The following is a 15844-nucleotide window of genomic DNA, read 5'->3' as shown; positions in this document are numbered from 1 at the left end:
ATTTTATACTGTCATTGCATGCCACTCTTATTTTGCAAATGGCGCGGGAATCCCGATGATGGGATTTCCCCGAGGAGCTTGTAGAGACGAATTCTTCCGGGGATATCTCTAGGTGAGGAGAATTTCGAGATTTCACCAAAGCGTTGGGATAGTCTTCGAATAATTTTTCAATAAAAGATTACCGACTCCATCATCTAAAATAAATAAGTCATAACATCATTCTACGCTTGCATCATATGCATACGTAAAACCAAGTGAAGAAACCAGTTTGTCAATTCAATAAAAATTTAATTAATAAAGTAGGGATTAACTTAAGAGAAGGCTATATATTAAGATAACTTCAGATTAAATGGTACCGTTCGTAGAACGGGCGTCACGGAGGTGCTAACCCTTCTCCGTGCGTAACCGCACTCCCGAACCCATCTCTAAAAGCGTAGACCAGTTCTCGTTCTTTCGACGGACCTAAAATTAATTTAGGATTTCGTCGATAAGAATCGGTTTAATAGGTGACCAATCACACCTTAGATAAAAAAGATTGGTGGCGACTCCCACACATGATTTTAATTTTCTCCCGCGTCTGGCGGACGGGTTCCCGGACCCGCACGTTACGACAGTCATGACTTAACAAAAATACTTTTAAAACTATTTCAAATAAATTAAACCATTTATTACAATTTCTCTCTATTTATTTTTTCAATTTCTCTCTCTCACCATCCCGTTCTCTCTAATTTTATTAATTTTTCTCTTCAACAATCGTCTGCTATACTCTCGATTTTTTTCTCCTACGCTTTTAAATTTCTTTTTCTTGCTATTTTAAGACACCAAGCAATAGTTTTGATATGCTTGGGTGAGTAGCTATTTGGAGAATTTGACTTTTAAGTATTTTAGATAAAACTAAAATGGTAAAAATGATCACAGATGCTTGAAATGGCTTTTAATTAGATCAATTCGGGATTTAGACACCAATCAACTCAAGAATTTACAATTTATTAACTTAGGTTTTAAAGAATTTTTTTTTTCAATTTTTAGTCGAACTAGATGTTTTAGATAAGATAATTTGTGTTTTAATTTATGAAAATATGTTAGAAATACTTTAATCGGTGCCAAATTGTCAAAAAAAAACAAAAAGAAATGAAAAGAGTTGACAGGATTTGAAATTTTGATTCGTAAGTAACAACAACATTTTAGGTATTAAAGTGTAATAAAATGTTTTTGAATATGGCGTGTAATAACAATATTTTTTCAACATGGCCTGTAACAATAATTATTTTTTTTCAACATAGCGTGTAATAACTTTTTTTAACCATGACGTGTAACATGTTTTTGTACATGACATGTAACAATAGTATTTTTTTTCAACATAACGTGTAACATGTTTTTGTATATGGTATGTAATAACAGTATTTTTTTTCAATATGACGTGTAAAACCTAAACATGGCGTGTAATTTCATGGGTAATTTTATCCAATTTCACAAAAAATAGTTAAAATTATAAAGAGGATTATTTTTGAAAACATTATCTTTAAAGGTTATTTTTAAAAATGCCCTTTATGATTTTTTTTTGAAAGGCTTAGAATCATTATGGTTAATGCACCATCAATCTATAATGTTTTAAAATATATATATTTAAAATTATAAATATTATTTTTTGGGGAACTTTTATTTTTAAAATTATAAAGATCCTATCCTAACTTTTAAAATAAGACATAAACGAGTAAACTTGCATTTGGAAAAAGCAAATTATTGGTGCTTGAGCCTAAATTCTAATCCGAGTCTAAAATAACTTTGTGATGGTAATTGTCGTACTTATGGCATGTTTGGTTGGAGAATTGGCTAAGCCATTCCTCCTCTATACTTTAAAAAAATTTCTCTCTCCATTTAGTTTGTTTTTAGAGAAAAGAATGGGTGTTTTTCAAAACTTTACAAAATTTTGGAACGGATATTGTCATGTCTTATATGGTATTAGTTATTCCACATCCATGAAAATAGAGTCCAAAATATTTTAGACTAAAATGTCCTTTCTCCGTCACTTATTCACTTGTAATGATGAAAATTGGGGGGCATACTAGTCATTTCCGTGAGCTAATAACGCCCTCTAACTACAACTGATCCTTGAGAGTTTTAAAACTTTCTTGAACAGAGTAAATAAGCACATAATCTATTAATAAAACCAACTTTCAAAAAAATTTATGGTATTTAGTTGACGTTTGGTATTTTACAATACAATATGATTATAAGTAATATAATTATAAATAACGTGATTATAAGCAATATAATTACAAGAAAAATAATATTACTATGTTTGATATGTAAATAAAATAATAATTAAAATATAAAAAAAATAAAATTATAACATTTGGTTTACAAATACTTTACTTGAAATATAATGTTAATTTTCAAAATTACTCATATTTATTAAAATACAAGTTTAACATACTTGTATTTTTTATTATTAATTTTTATATAATATCATCTCTTAAATATATTTTATTTTTATTTTTNTTACTCATATTTATTAAAATACAAGTTTAACATACTTGTATTTTTTATTATTAATTTTTATATAATATCATCTCTTAAATATATTTTATTTTTATTTTTTATTACAATATTATATATTATATATTTTTTAATATAATTTTTTATATTTTATATTTTATTTTAATTTCTTTTATCTATATTATATAAATTTTAATGTTTTATATTTTATATTATTTTCATTTCTAATTCTTATATTATATATTTTATTTTAATTATAACATTACAAAATATTTTTAATAAAATAAAAAAATTAAAGGGTAAAAATATCTTTAATAACATTGCAAAGTATAATATAATGTGATTGTATTAGTTTTAGATTGTAATCACATTATATCACTTGACTGTAATGTGATTACATTATAATTTTATATTGTAATAATTTATTATAAAATAAATACTATAATATAATTTAATTAAACATATTATAAAAAATATATCTCTACTTTGCTTATATTAAAACGCTACCTTAAATGCTTTCATTAAATGCTAGTTTGGTTGCCCTTTCAAGTGAGATAGTCTTGAAGGGAATTTTTGAATCACTGGCCCTAACTAGGCCCATACCAGAAGCACACGTTACACGTGGCCTTATCTACTTCACTTAATTACTTTTGACTGATGAAAAACGGGGGGCATATTGGTGATTTCAATGAGATAATAATGCCCTCTACCTATGCAAAGCTACTGCTATTAAATAAATGTTTAATTTATGAGTAATTGATTAAGGTTTGAATGTCTTCTTTCAATTTTTATTTTTAAAAAAGAATGTCTATGAAGAGTTAGTTGGTTCATAATTCAAGTGTCCGTTTAGTCCTTTCTTGCAGCAATTTCTTTTTCCTCAAAAGCTGTAGAACTTTTTTGAACAGGATAAATAAATAAAATTATTTTTTATGATTATCTTCCATGCTTGTGGATAAATTAAGATTGCTACGAGTCATTTTTCTTTTTCCTATGCTTAAAATTGGGTAACTGTTTTATTTAATTTGTGTTTTGTCTCTAAAGGTATGCTTCGACTCCCTATTCCACTAAAGACTCACTAAGTTAATTATCAAAGGCTGGTCGTCGGACCTACTCCATCACCTTTTCCCTTTGTTTAATATTTGCAGGACCTCAACCCAATCAGCCCAAAAGTCGTTGCTTTGATCTTGGCATCAATAGGAATTTTGGCCATTGAAGATCAGTTAGACCTCAACCCGATCATTGACCCTTATGTGTATGAAAGTTGGCTATTTTGCATCAAATTAGTTTTATACTTATTTATGTATTTCAAGTCTTTTATTAATTCTCATAAAGTTTACATTCATACAACTTATGGATTAACGAAATAAGATACCTAATTAAGATTGCTTCTCCATAGGGTAATTGGCACCTTATAAAAGAGTTTATCATTATTCAATTCGATTTAATAAAAGTTAAAAGTATTCTCTAAATAGGTTTCCATGAAATCGAATATAAAAGTTATTATTCATTGAGATACAAGCAATAAAATAATTTTTTTTTATTTGGTCGGATTCATTTTAAATTAGTTATCATTTTGTTCGAAGATTATTTAGAATAGTTAAATAATTTAATAATATATTTTATCAATAAATTAAGGAACAAAGTGTTTTTTTAACAACATTGTAGGAAAATAACTGTAATTGTAAATGCACCCGAACATTTGGGTTATTGGTTAGTACATGATTCCAATAAAGTTCGAATCATTCTTTTTTTAATTATAAAAAAAACCGTTATTATAGATAATATCAAAAAACATTTTCGTTATCTAGAGGTTTTTCATAGTAGTTTGAAAAATAAAAAAAAATAGATTAGAGAATTTTCAATTTTTATAACTTAATCCTCTTTCTTTATTTGATTGTTTTTTACTCTGAAACAACTAGCTAATCCCAAAAAAATTTTAAAAACTAAAATTTAAAATCATATTATTATTTCATTATTTCTATTTCCCTATTACTAAAAAAATACCTAATTAAAAATAAAGAAAAAAATAAATACCAAATAAAGAAAAAAAATGCATAACTCTTTCTCTAGCTTTTGGAGCTAATAATTTTATTTTTGCTGTCTTGGTGAAATGTTGTCGTTTTCACGTAAATAAAACCCTATCAACTCCTCTGCTTTTCGCCCCTTATTATTTTTGCTTTCTTCCTTACTAAACGACGTCGTTGTCGTCGCCTATAAAACCCTCCTTAGAAAACCGAGCCTATTTACTTTATCCACTCTCTCCCTCTGTCTACAAGTTCACTGGAAATGCAAATCTGTATCTCTGAAGCAATTGTTTCTGTCGCAGCTGCTATGAGGAACTCCAAATCCAAGGAGCAACATAATCGAAGGGGATCAATGCAAATACCCTAACTGATTGAACCCAATAAGCAAAAACAAAGAGAAGAATGAAAGAGAAGAAGTAAAGAGACATGGGATAAAGAAACCCAAAACAAAAAACCCCTTCAATAAAAAGAAAAACCCCAACACAACCGACGGATCGAAGGATGGGAGAGTTGCCACAATCAACTACAGGAAACCCAAAAACTTGGGAAGGTAGGATCCTAAAGGGAAAGGGAATCAGTTAAAAAGGAAAAAAAAGAAGTAAAAATCTAAAAATGCACTTTGAACATAATAAAATACCAAGGTAGAAACGTTGAATGTAGAGCAAGTATGTAGCTAAGAATCAAATATAGATTAGATAATATTCATAATGTTATCCACTTCTTTTAGTTTTAAAGAGTTAATTACATATTCATTATCCAAATTATAATAAAACTATTAATTTGGTACTTATAGAAAAAGAATTCAAAATGAAATACTCAAATTTTGCTTCCGTCTATCAATTTGTATGCAAAATTAATATAGTTAATCAAATAGATAACGTATCAAAATATAATCAATAAAAACATATCATGTGTTTAAAAAAATGTCAGGTCAAATTTAATTTTAATTTTAATTTTCTTTTTTTATTCTTGAATTAAAAGTTCTAGAGAAGGAAAAAATTATAAAATATTTTTTTAAAAAAAAAGTAAAGAGAAAAGGGAAAGAGAGCGAAGGAAGAGAAGGGAATAGAGAAAGAAGGGAGAGAGGGCAAGGGGAAGGCCGATTACCCAGAGAGTTGATTGAATATAATGTGATGTTTTTAATCATATATTGTAATTTTATTGAATATTTTGAATACATTAACCATTTAATTAATGTTGTTAGTTTGGTATACAAATTGTTAATTATGAATTTTTTAATTGTAAATGTTAAATTGAAAATTAAACTATAATTCAGATACTCTGTAACTTTGCAAAAATGAGCCTGGAGTATTTGTCCACAAGGACCTTTGTTGAGACACTTTGGTCATTTACCCACTTCCGCAATATTTCTCACGTCCAAAAATAGAATAAAACCTCCAAAACATAAAGCACTCAGTACTATTCATTGACTGTTTAAAGTGTAGGATAACGAGTCTATGTTTAAGCAAGCGTTGTTCGATCACAAAACTACCCCAATGACCAAGCATTTTAAAGCGAATGAGGATGACTGAAGCAGTAGTTTAACATGGCTGGACAGAGCCGGCTGATCTTCAAGGCTTGGTGGCAACCAAGGTGTTTCCAATGTCGATTACAAATCTGTATCTAACATCACCCTTTCCAAGTCTCTCCATCGCTTTGTTCACATAATCCATCGAAATAACTTCGATGTCTGCTTTTATGTTGTGTTTTGCTGCAAAATCAATCATCTCTTGTGTCTCTTTCATTCCTCCAATGCCACTCCCAGCCATCGTCTTCCTTCCTGTTATTTCACAACATATTTATAAAGTACTTGTCAGCTAATCTAGACTAGAAATCAAACTCCAAGACTGTCTTTATGTAATGTTTTATGCTTACCTATGATCAAAGAAAAGACAGGTAATTCAAGTGGCTCGTAGGGTGCGCCCACCATAATAAGCTTTCCATGGGATTTTAGAAGACCAAGCAATGGCATAATTGGATGAACAGCAGAGACTGTGTCAATGATTCCATCGAAAGTACCCATGGCGGCCTGCTCGAATCCGGAAACCCCCCCGAAGAAAAATTCAATTCCAATTTTTCTTTCAGCAAAATTAGTTAAAATAGCATCCAAATCACTAAGTTTGCTTCAAATTTAGATAGCTATTTGAATATTACCTGCATTTCGCCTTGGTCACGGCTAACCAAAAACGAATCAGCACCAAGATGTTCCAAGGCATCAGTTTTTTTATTAGGGGACGTGCTAATAACTGTTACTTTGGACCCCAAGGCCTTGGCAAATTTAACAGCTACATGACCCAGACCACCAAGGCCAACAATGCCGATGTGCTTTCCAGCTTCACCCAGTCCAAAATATTTCAGTGGACTGTAAACAGTGATTCCGGCACAAAGCAACGGAGCTGCAGCGTCAAGGGGCATGCCATCAGGGATCTGGACAACGTAGCGTTCATTGGCAACCATTGAATCTGCATAGCCTCCGTATGTCATTGTTCCATCATAGTAAATTCCATTGTAGGTTAGTATCACTTTAGGACAGTAATTTTCCAGGTCATTGGCACAGCTCTCACAGCTGTGGCAAGCACCAACCATGCATCCCACTCCCACTTTATCTCCCACCCTAACCTTTTTCACTTTGCTGCCTACTTCAGTCACTTCCCCTACAATTTCATGCCTGCAAGTTATGGGGATTTCTGTTAACATCTTGGCATTAATGGGATGGGTGTGATTTTTTGTTAACATACATTAAGATATTGATCAGATGTACTAAAACATCTTAATGATTAGAAAAAGCTTTGATCATAAGGTTAATTATAAATTTTAGTCAAATAAACAAAATGAGAGGGAGTAATTGATTTTGAATCTGTAGGGTATGGGTGTCTGGCCCAGCAGTTTGTGGGCCCAAGGCCATGAAAGTTTCTAGATCAGGCAATCGAGAGGCTCACCTGGTAACACAAAAAGTATCCAGGGTTGGGCATGGGCTTATTTTGGAATGAGTTAGTGTCTAAGTATGCTATATGGACCGTTTCTTTATAAAGCTACTTTAAGGCATAGGCAAACCACAACCTTACTTTTCAGTGTTCAATGAACAAATGCATTTCCAAGTTTTGATGATTCTAAGAGAGACAAATGGCTCCATATCAGTCTCATAACCTGATGCCTAATCACAATTGTCATGCGCACTTTGACATTATCATGAAACGACCAATTTTGGTGGGTGCAAAATAATACCGACTTTGATAAAGAAGAATAATATGTCTAGTACTAAAACGCAATTGGGATTGGCCGATTAGGCATGTTTAGTCAGAGTTTCTTCTTATAATGTGTGAGCAAAACCCACCAAAAATTTATCTGTTCATAGGAAAGAGCCATATTAGTGCATTTCAAGAGGAATGGAATTTATCCCATAATGAGAAAAGTAGGTGGGTGGGAATGTTGCTGTTTCCTTTTCATTATGCAATGGTCCAGGAAAGAAAAAGGAATAAGAAAAAAACAGTTGAAGATCAAATACTACTACTAGTATGAAGAGGAGAACCAAAAAGAGATGATAAGAGTTAAATGGATGGTCTCACCCAGGAATCATAGGGTAGATGGAGAGGCCCCATTCATTTTTGATATTGTGAAGGTCAGAATGGCATATCCCACAATACAACACCTTAAGCCTCACATCTTCTTCACCGGTTGCCCTGTACTCACATTATCACATTCAAAGAATTCATTACCACCATGAAAACTTAACCAAATGTTAAACAAATAAGAAATACAAGTATATAACCTCAAATTCATCGAAGGAGATAAAAAAAGAAAAAAACCTCAAAGTCATGGAACAGGAACATCAAGAGAGAGAGAGAGAGAGAGAGAGAGAGAGAGGTATGCATCTGAAATTAATGAACTAGCATATAGTAACAAAGAGAAATTGAGAAAATTCACCTTCTGGAGAAGTTGAAAGGAGAGAGATGACCAGATGCGTCCCTGGCAGCCCAGCCGACGGTCTTAACAGGGTGCTCTTTTTCTGGTGAGTTCGCCATTTTCGACCCAATTACCAAAGTGCGTTAGGCGATGAGAGAAATGAAAGTGCCTTCTACAGGTTAGCCTATTATCATGTCATTTTAAGTGCTGCCTTCCTTAAGCTTTTGTAGCTGACTGCTGACGTGACATCTGAGCTAATCGCTGTCTAAAACGATAAGGTTGCAATCCTGATTTTAATTGGCCTGGTTTAAATTCAATTACTCAAGTTCATTTAAAACAAAAGGCAAAATCAACTTTTTTTCATAACGAAGGTTATATTATTTGAGTTTATATTCTTTAAATATTTTCATTATGTTCATTTACGTGCCTTTTTCTTGCAATTCTTTAACCTAAAAAAATTAAGAATAAATCAATGAAGTGACAACTAAAGAGAATCTTAGATAAAAGAAATGAAAATTAAATTGTTATCTCTAGTTTCATCATAATGGAGGATAGAAGTTTTAATTTTATCGAACGTCTCTCAGTCGATAGATTCTCTTAGTTTGATTCTATTAACGTTGTGCATTTGTCACTTTTTCAATTCACAACAAAACAAACAATTGAAGCTTAGTGTTGAAGCATTCGTTCCAAAGAAATTTAATTATTAATTATAAGTATATTTCAAACATCTCTTTCAAATCCTACGTAATGGCTATTTTCTCTTAGGAGTAATTAATTAAATAATTAAGATCTTCAATCTTCATATATATATATATATATATAAACAATACTTACATAATTACTTCCAATTACTAGTATTATGTTTCACCTCACCAGCCTGCTTGAGGAAAAACCAAAGGCATACCAACTGTTCCCAAGAGGATTTATCTTCCTTGGCCCTTTATGATTTAAGTTTTTCTTCTTTTTTTTCCTGATTTCTAAGCTTCTCTATATATTGGTTTTATCAATTCACATCCTTCTCAAAAGAGTAAATTAAGAACATTATTGGACAACTTCAACTTTAATGCCTTTGTCCACATATTTAGAAGTGAAAGCAACGTGGTGAGTGGTTACAGGATGATACCAAAAATTAAATAATACCAAAACAAGAAAACACATTAGACAAAAACTTGTAGTTCCATGTGTGTTGATATAACAAAATCTTAATGACATGTTAGAGTTTGATTTGTTGGATTTATTTTTCATGTTGTAAGAGAAGTTATGTAAAGATTTTCCAGTAACCTCGAGGAAAAGGACATATTCAACTAGTATTTTTTTAAAAAAAATGAACTTATAATTTTCCATTTAGATATTCCTTAATTTTGATTAATTGTTTTCATCATATTTTAATCAGGTTCGATTCTCTCCATTATTTTTTAACACATCCATCATCACCATTTATGCATGTAAGATTCAATTTTGAATTGTAAATCTCATAATATAAATAAATATTAATTTAAAAGCGCATTCAAAAGTAATACATACAAAATAGTGAAAGAGATCAAGTCGCACACCTTTAATTAGTCGTTCCTTTGGCAAGATTGTAAGACAAGACTGAAATATATTCAATAGAAGTTCTTTCGGGAAGTTGCCACAGTACGAATTTTACAGGCTTACAACTTCTTTGGCCTTTGAAAGATTTGGCCCTTTGTGCTTTGCGATGGCACTTTACCATAATTTTTGCATTCTGAACAAATAGGTTACTGCTAATTTATCGATAAAATTTCTCAACCAGAGTCAAGCAGTAAAAGGACAGGATTAATTAAGGTCCTAGGAACTAGGAAGTCCTAGGTTCAAATCCCTGTCTATCTTTGCCGGTCCTCTTAACAATGAACTGTAAACTACCGGCTTTTGTTGAAAGGTGGTTTTGTGCCATGTTTTTTTTTTCTTTTTTAATCTGGTCTTTTGGCGTATTTAATGTAATTTTCTTTTGGACTGCTCCCCTCCAGTTTGGTAACAAGGGTCGTTTGTCTTGGAATTGGAAGTTGCCAAAGCCAAAGATTCTAAAGAAAGGTGTGTTCAGAGCAACCCGATAAGCCACACATCAATTGAAACATATTTTTGCTTTAATTTCTCCTTTTACGTACTAACTTACCATGCATATAAGCCATAATCAGGCTTGAATCAAAATTTACTAGAAACGCCTATAAAAAAATTACAACCAGAAAGAATATCAACTATCATCTATTTGTACATTGACTAATTGATTAACTTGTTGGTCCTTCTAATCGAATGTAGTCATACATAACTGAGTCGAATGCGCCCGTGCTTCTTGTCTGACTGAGAAATATTTTATTTTCCCCTTTCTGAAATTGATTACCAGGTACAATAATACTATACAATCTGTATAATCCATGAATTCCATGCCTTGCTACGGCATTATCGCTGCCTATTAGCCTCGTTGTAAAATAAGGTCGGTCAGAATCTGAATAGTTGAATCGAACCTATGAATGCAATGGTAAATGGTTCATCAGAAAAACCCAGTAAGTGAAAGACTACCCTGATAAATGATGGCCGAGGATGTGAGACTGATCAGGTTTATACCTGTACTTCAGCATAAGAAGCTGATGCCAAGGCCAATTGGAGAGTGTAATTTCCTGTCTCGCTCACATCTTCGAGATTGTACTTAATCTGCCATGTGGTTGGCCGCTTTGTACTGTTCCCTCCATCCCTGTAATTGAAAATATTAGGACCAAACCAAACTCCCTTGAAAACATAAAAGGCTATTCAGGAATTAGTAACTTGAAATTAGCACCTGGTAACATGAGCATAGAACCAATCCCGAGAATAATTACTAACACCCACAGTGTAGACAAGATCACCGTGACGATAAATATCTGAGTAGCGTTCCCACAATCCGTATTGTCTATATCTGCTCGACGTTAGACATAATTGTAAGCTGATGAAACCTGCGTTGAAATCTTAGACAGAAAGGTGTTACCATGTCGTTAGAGAGCTTACCTGTCTACGTCATCGATGCATATTGAGTTCATAAGTGTTGGGTATGGATCCGGTACGTAGAACTCGGCAGCTGTCCTGTCAGGAATCCCGATTTCCCACAATGTCGGACCATTTCTTGGAGGATCATATATAAGAGTACCCAACTTGATGTCTTTTCCTGCATTCAGAATATGTTAATCAATGAATCTCCAATAAAAGCTAGTTGAAATGGGCCAGAAAGGCAAGCTTAAGAATAGATGTTAACCCCACAAAACGAACTAGTACATTAATTTGGAGATTAATTTTACCTGGTTCGATAGTAATGTTGAGATCTGATTTGTAGTTTCCAATGAAACCAGGGACCCATGCATACAAATTATACTCCCCTGGTCGAACATTTTCTATTTTGAAACGGCCATTCTCGTCGGTTTGAGTCCAGAATTGATAGCCCTGAAAACAGAAAAGAAGACAATAAAAACCAGTCTTAGTTCCCCGTTGCACTTGATCTATGTTTAAATCTGAGATGCAACTTTGTTAACGGTATTAACCTTTCCTTCTGTTTGCCATGATCCTGCCTCACCAGGTGGTGCCAACCCCACAAAGGCAGATTGCGCCTGCATCAATTCATTATCCATGTATCTGAACCAAGAAAATTAAAGTAAGATAAACCCTTATGCAATAATATATTAAATGAAGATGACAAAACGGAAGAAAAAAGGAACATGAAATACCGGTCTCGCACTAGTAATTGACCACTAACTTTTCCTCGTCCATCAGCATTAGGAAAATCTTCTGATCCAGTGAAATTGTACGGCCAGCTTTCAATTTCTTGATTCAACTAATGGTGCACAAAAAGTGACATTAACATATATAGTTAGTTGATCGACATAATTTAAGATTTTAAGTTACAAAAAGCAGTTAACAAACCTGTCGTTTAGCGTCTTCCCAGAGTGTCTTGCGAGCATCTTTGGAAGCAGAATTAAGATAGATTAGAACAGGACCAAAGACCTTTTTCCAAGGCTCTCCTTCGTTATAAGACGTTTCTATGTCCTTTCCGGCATAATGCGTACTAACAAACATCTACATCAAAAACCAATCAAATTTTAGAAATGGAACTGTGCTTTAACAGCTTTTACGTTTGTGTGTTGCTTATAGGTAGACTTACGGAGAGAGCGGTGGGACCAGCATGAGAAGTGAGGTCCTGATGGTGAGGGCCACCAGTACGGAACTCATTGCTCGGGGTGATTACCCAGAAACCCACGGCTGGATTATCGTCGGGTTCGGCTATCCACCCATGAAGCTTGTTATCTTTGTTTTCACAAGAATATTGGTACTTGTCATCGACCTGCGCCCCACATTATCAAGGGACTGTAAAATAATGCACTCGAAAAGACAAGGACACAGTAAAAAAAGAAGCCATGCTTTTTCAAAGCCTAAAAGGTATTGATTTTCCAAACGGGTCCTACTTTACCACACCAAAATTAGAATAAAACTTAGTTTAGAGTCTCGAAGAAAAAGAAAATAAATACCTCTCCTTTAAGTCTTGGATCGGTTGGATTGGTCAATAGAACAGCTTCTTTGAAGGCAAGAGTCTGACTGCGATCAGAGTTTCGATCTCGTCCCATGGGCATGACCCTTTGTCTTGTGTCTGATAACGCCATGAACCGAAACCTGATTCAAAATGTCGCAGGAAACATTGACATTATTTTTCCTGTTTAGACAAAAAGAGATCTTAATTATATAATTATTAGGGGTTTCATCTTTGTTTTACTTGTCTTCCTGGAGCTTGAAAGCAATCCGTATTTGGTACATTTGAGCAGCTGGAAATTCGGCCAGGCGCTCGAAGATACCGTACATGTAGACCCCGGAAACGCCTCGGCGGACTATGTACCTGGAAGAAAGTTAAAATAAATGCTGGGTTATCAAAAGTCGTTCTTCTAAGCTGCACATTCAAATCTTGGAGAATGTTTGAGGTCTTTAACATTGCATACCTTTTGTCTATGTTTAAGGGAACTGCCTTGCGATAGTCTGTTGTATAATTCCAAGTTTTGCTGAAGGAAAGCTCCACTAAATCGTCAGTTTGTGTTATGACCTTGAATTGTTCTGTTTCTATTCTGCAGGAGCGAGCAAACAGTGTCAATTAAAGAAATGAAAGATATATGTTCATTTGCAGCAGCACAAAAGGGTGGTTGTGAACTTACTTGTCAATTGCATTGTCATCCCAGACAATGTCCCAGTACCTAAAATATATTCCATTTTTTATCCCCATCCCCCCAAAAAAAAAGAATGTAAGAAAAGGTGAACATGGTGTTTCCAAAACTGTAAAGTTGAAAAAACAAAAACAAAGGAAAAATAGAATAAAGATACAAGAGAGGAGAGAACTTTTGGGAGTAGCTAAGAAATGCATACCCTTTATTTTGGTCCTTGTTTCTACTTTCAAGCACATTATCAAATCCCTTATATTTTAATCCTATCAGATAACCATTTGGATTTCCGATAGTGACTTGAACAAGACCATTATCAATAACCACCTGAAAAGTTCAGAATAAATAGAAGAAAAGATTAAATCATTCCATGCTTTTAGAAAAAAGAGTCATGCTTCATGCATTTAAGAATTAGAACTGTGGAAAGCATAGTGAACCCTTTTATAGTTCACCTATTGCAAATTCACTTACTATTTAATTTTCTTTTCATCACCACTTATAAACAAAACTTAGAACCTTATAAGAGGGGACAATCATCTTACTCTGTTATCATCACTTGTTTCCAGCTGGACTTGAAGAGGGTCAGTGGTGTCATCTCTTAGGAGTTTTCTGCAAATCAAACATCCAAAATTTTATTTTATTTTTAAATGTCCTATTTGCTGATGTTTAATTTGTCCATGAAATGATGAAAAGAAAACATGAATAGCCAAATATTGATGTTCCAAGAAAGGGGTAGAGAGGTAAAGTTGGCGACTTTTGGGCATATAAAACAATTTCGAAAAAAGACAAAAAAAACCCTTATTAATAGAATACCAACATTCCTAACGAACAAGCTTAATACGTAACTCTTAGATTGAACATTTTTATTCACAAAATTTGAACTCAAAATTTTTATTTGAGAGATATAATTACCTTGAGAATTTTATAACAAAGACAAAAGAACAAAAACATATAAATCCATGCATTCACATGTTATGTTAACAAAAAAAAAGGAGGGCCAGAGAATTTTATTGCCACCCAAAAAGCAATGCCACAGAGAAGAGGAACTGTTGGGATACCAAACTCTTAGAACTTATGTCACGGGTCACAATTCAATCATGCCCTGTGCTTCAGGTTAAGCGTGAAAAAGTCATGGTGTCCAAAGCCGATAGGCCTAATCAAGTCATGAGAGAGAGAGAAATTTTAAAGAGATGAAAGAGAAGACAGAGAACAACAAAACAAAGACAATTACTGGAAGTATATTAAAATTTTCAACCCATAACTTCCCCTATTTGAGTCTATCAATCAATCCTCCTAATATTTAACCTGGCGCGGCATAAAGCAACAGGGCATGCGGACTCATCAACTGTCTTAAAAGCAATGCACTCCCTCCCTCCCTCGCTCTTTCTCTCTCTCTCTCTCTCATCAGCAGAAAAAGCGTAGGGAGAAAAACATACAAAATAGAACAGGAAAAAAAAAAAGGGGGAAGAGCGAGAAAAGGGTAGGGGAAGAACCTGGCTGAAAGTTGTTCAGAAGAAGCAGATAGAAGGAGTAATAACTCAATGATCGTTAGTAGCCAGAAAACAAGCTGTCTCAAGTGGCTTCTGTTCACCACCTTCTCCATTATTCTTGATGAACCAGAGCTGCAAATTTATGAACTGAACTAAAACATAAACAGGGAAATTCTTTTTAATAAGAGGATTCCGAATATTCATGCTTTTAAGAATATAAAAGGGAAGAAATCCAAAAATGGTAAGGAGAGCAAAAGAGCTTTCAGCTAATCAAACTCACCAGAAAAGGAAAATCCACTGAATTTGGCAATGTCAATCTTTTGAAAGCGAAAGAGTAGAGAGAAGAAATCAAAGGATTCTGTTATTCGACAAAAGGTTGGTTTTTCCGGGGTTGCACTCTCGGATTTTTCGTTACAAAAATGAAGCAAAAGGATCCTTAATGGCGTTCTGAAACGTGCGCAAGACATAATGGTCACAGCCCGATGGGGTTTATATAGGAAGTCTAATGACAAAACAACGACTCCCGATTCTTAGTATTAGTGTTACAGTCACGGCTGTCTTTAATTGTATATTATTCATTTTAATTGGAGTTGTTTGACCAGGACTATAACTTCTCTAGAAAAAAGTGAACTGCTCTACAATTACCAAAAAAAAAAAAACGCGATAACTAGAAGTTGTGATAATGTTTGATAAACTCCAAAGTCTTATATCATGTAGAAAATTATTTGGTAGATTTTAATTCATT

The 15844-nt window shown here is 33.3% G+C and overlaps 2 protein-coding genes and 1 pseudogene across 3 annotated transcripts; 1 reads left to right on the top strand and 2 right to left on the bottom strand.

Annotated features, from left to right (window-relative positions):
* Positions 1 to 4890, top strand: part of LOC108661086 — a 14704-nt pseudogene extending 9814 nt beyond the window's left edge.
* Positions 5881 to 8625, bottom strand: LOC18611427 (probable mannitol dehydrogenase). Its single transcript, XM_007047666.2, has 5 exons — positions 8448 to 8625; positions 8090 to 8203; positions 6678 to 7191; positions 6399 to 6552; positions 5881 to 6303 (listed from the first exon to the last, which is right to left on the bottom strand). The coding sequence occupies exons 1-5, from the start codon at positions 8543 to 8545 to the stop codon at positions 6095 to 6097; spliced, it is 1089 nt and encodes a 362-aa protein (XP_007047728.2). The 5' UTR covers positions 8546 to 8625; the 3' UTR covers positions 5881 to 6094.
* LOC18611426 (probable rhamnogalacturonate lyase B) lies at positions 10490 to 15546 on the bottom strand. Of its 2 annotated transcripts, none has more exons than XM_018115155.1 (17): positions 15380 to 15546; positions 15103 to 15251; positions 14152 to 14218; positions 13815 to 13936; positions 13607 to 13645; positions 13397 to 13519; positions 13177 to 13296; positions 12935 to 13076; positions 12571 to 12750; positions 12333 to 12485; positions 12137 to 12243; positions 11954 to 12044; positions 11714 to 11855; positions 11427 to 11583; positions 11221 to 11337; positions 11010 to 11136; positions 10490 to 10909 (listed from the first exon to the last, which is right to left on the bottom strand). In XM_018115155.1, exons 2-17 carry the CDS (start codon positions 15210 to 15212, stop codon positions 10673 to 10675), a joined length of 2034 nt encoding a protein of 677 aa, XP_017970644.1. In that variant the 5' UTR covers positions 15213 to 15251; positions 15380 to 15546; the 3' UTR covers positions 10490 to 10672. The 2 variants fall into 2 exon arrangements, with proteins under 2 accessions (XP_017970644.1, XP_017970649.1); XM_018115160.1 differs by having other exon boundaries at positions 15103 to 15246.

This window comes from Theobroma cacao, chromosome 1 (assembly GCF_000208745.1).
Source record: "Theobroma cacao cultivar B97-61/B2 chromosome 1, Criollo_cocoa_genome_V2, whole genome shotgun sequence".
Taxonomy (NCBI): Eukaryota; Viridiplantae; Streptophyta; class Magnoliopsida; order Malvales; family Malvaceae; genus Theobroma; species Theobroma cacao.
Note: the sequence above shows the minus strand (reverse complement) of the source record. Positions and strands in the feature narration are given on the sequence as shown.

Bases quoted from the DNA above. Each gene is read 5' to 3' on its own strand.
- LOC18611426 (XM_018115155.1), bottom strand. From the start codon at position 15,212: ATGGAGAAGGTGGTGAACAGAAGCCACTTGAGACAGCTTGTTTTCTGG. The intron at 12,751-12,934 runs GTATTTATTTTC...TGTGGGGCGCAG, and splicing joins ATCCAAGACTTAAAGGAGAG to GTCGATGACAAGTACCAATA. The intron at 11,137-11,220 runs GTGCTAATTTCA...TTTCAATTACAG, and splicing joins TTCTATGCTCATGTTACCAG to GGATGGAGGGAACAGTACAA.
- LOC18611427 (XM_007047666.2), bottom strand. From the start codon at position 8,545: ATGGCGAACTCACCAGAAAAAGAGCACCCTGTTAAGACCGTCGGCTGG. The intron at 8,204-8,447 runs GTGAATTTTCTC...ATGTGAGTACAG, and splicing joins CCTTTCAACTTCTCCAGAAG to GGCAACCGGTGAAGAAGATG. The intron at 6,304-6,398 runs GTAAGCATAAAA...GTGAAATAACAG, and splicing joins TGTCTTTTCTTTGATCATAG to GAAGGAAGACGATGGCTGGG.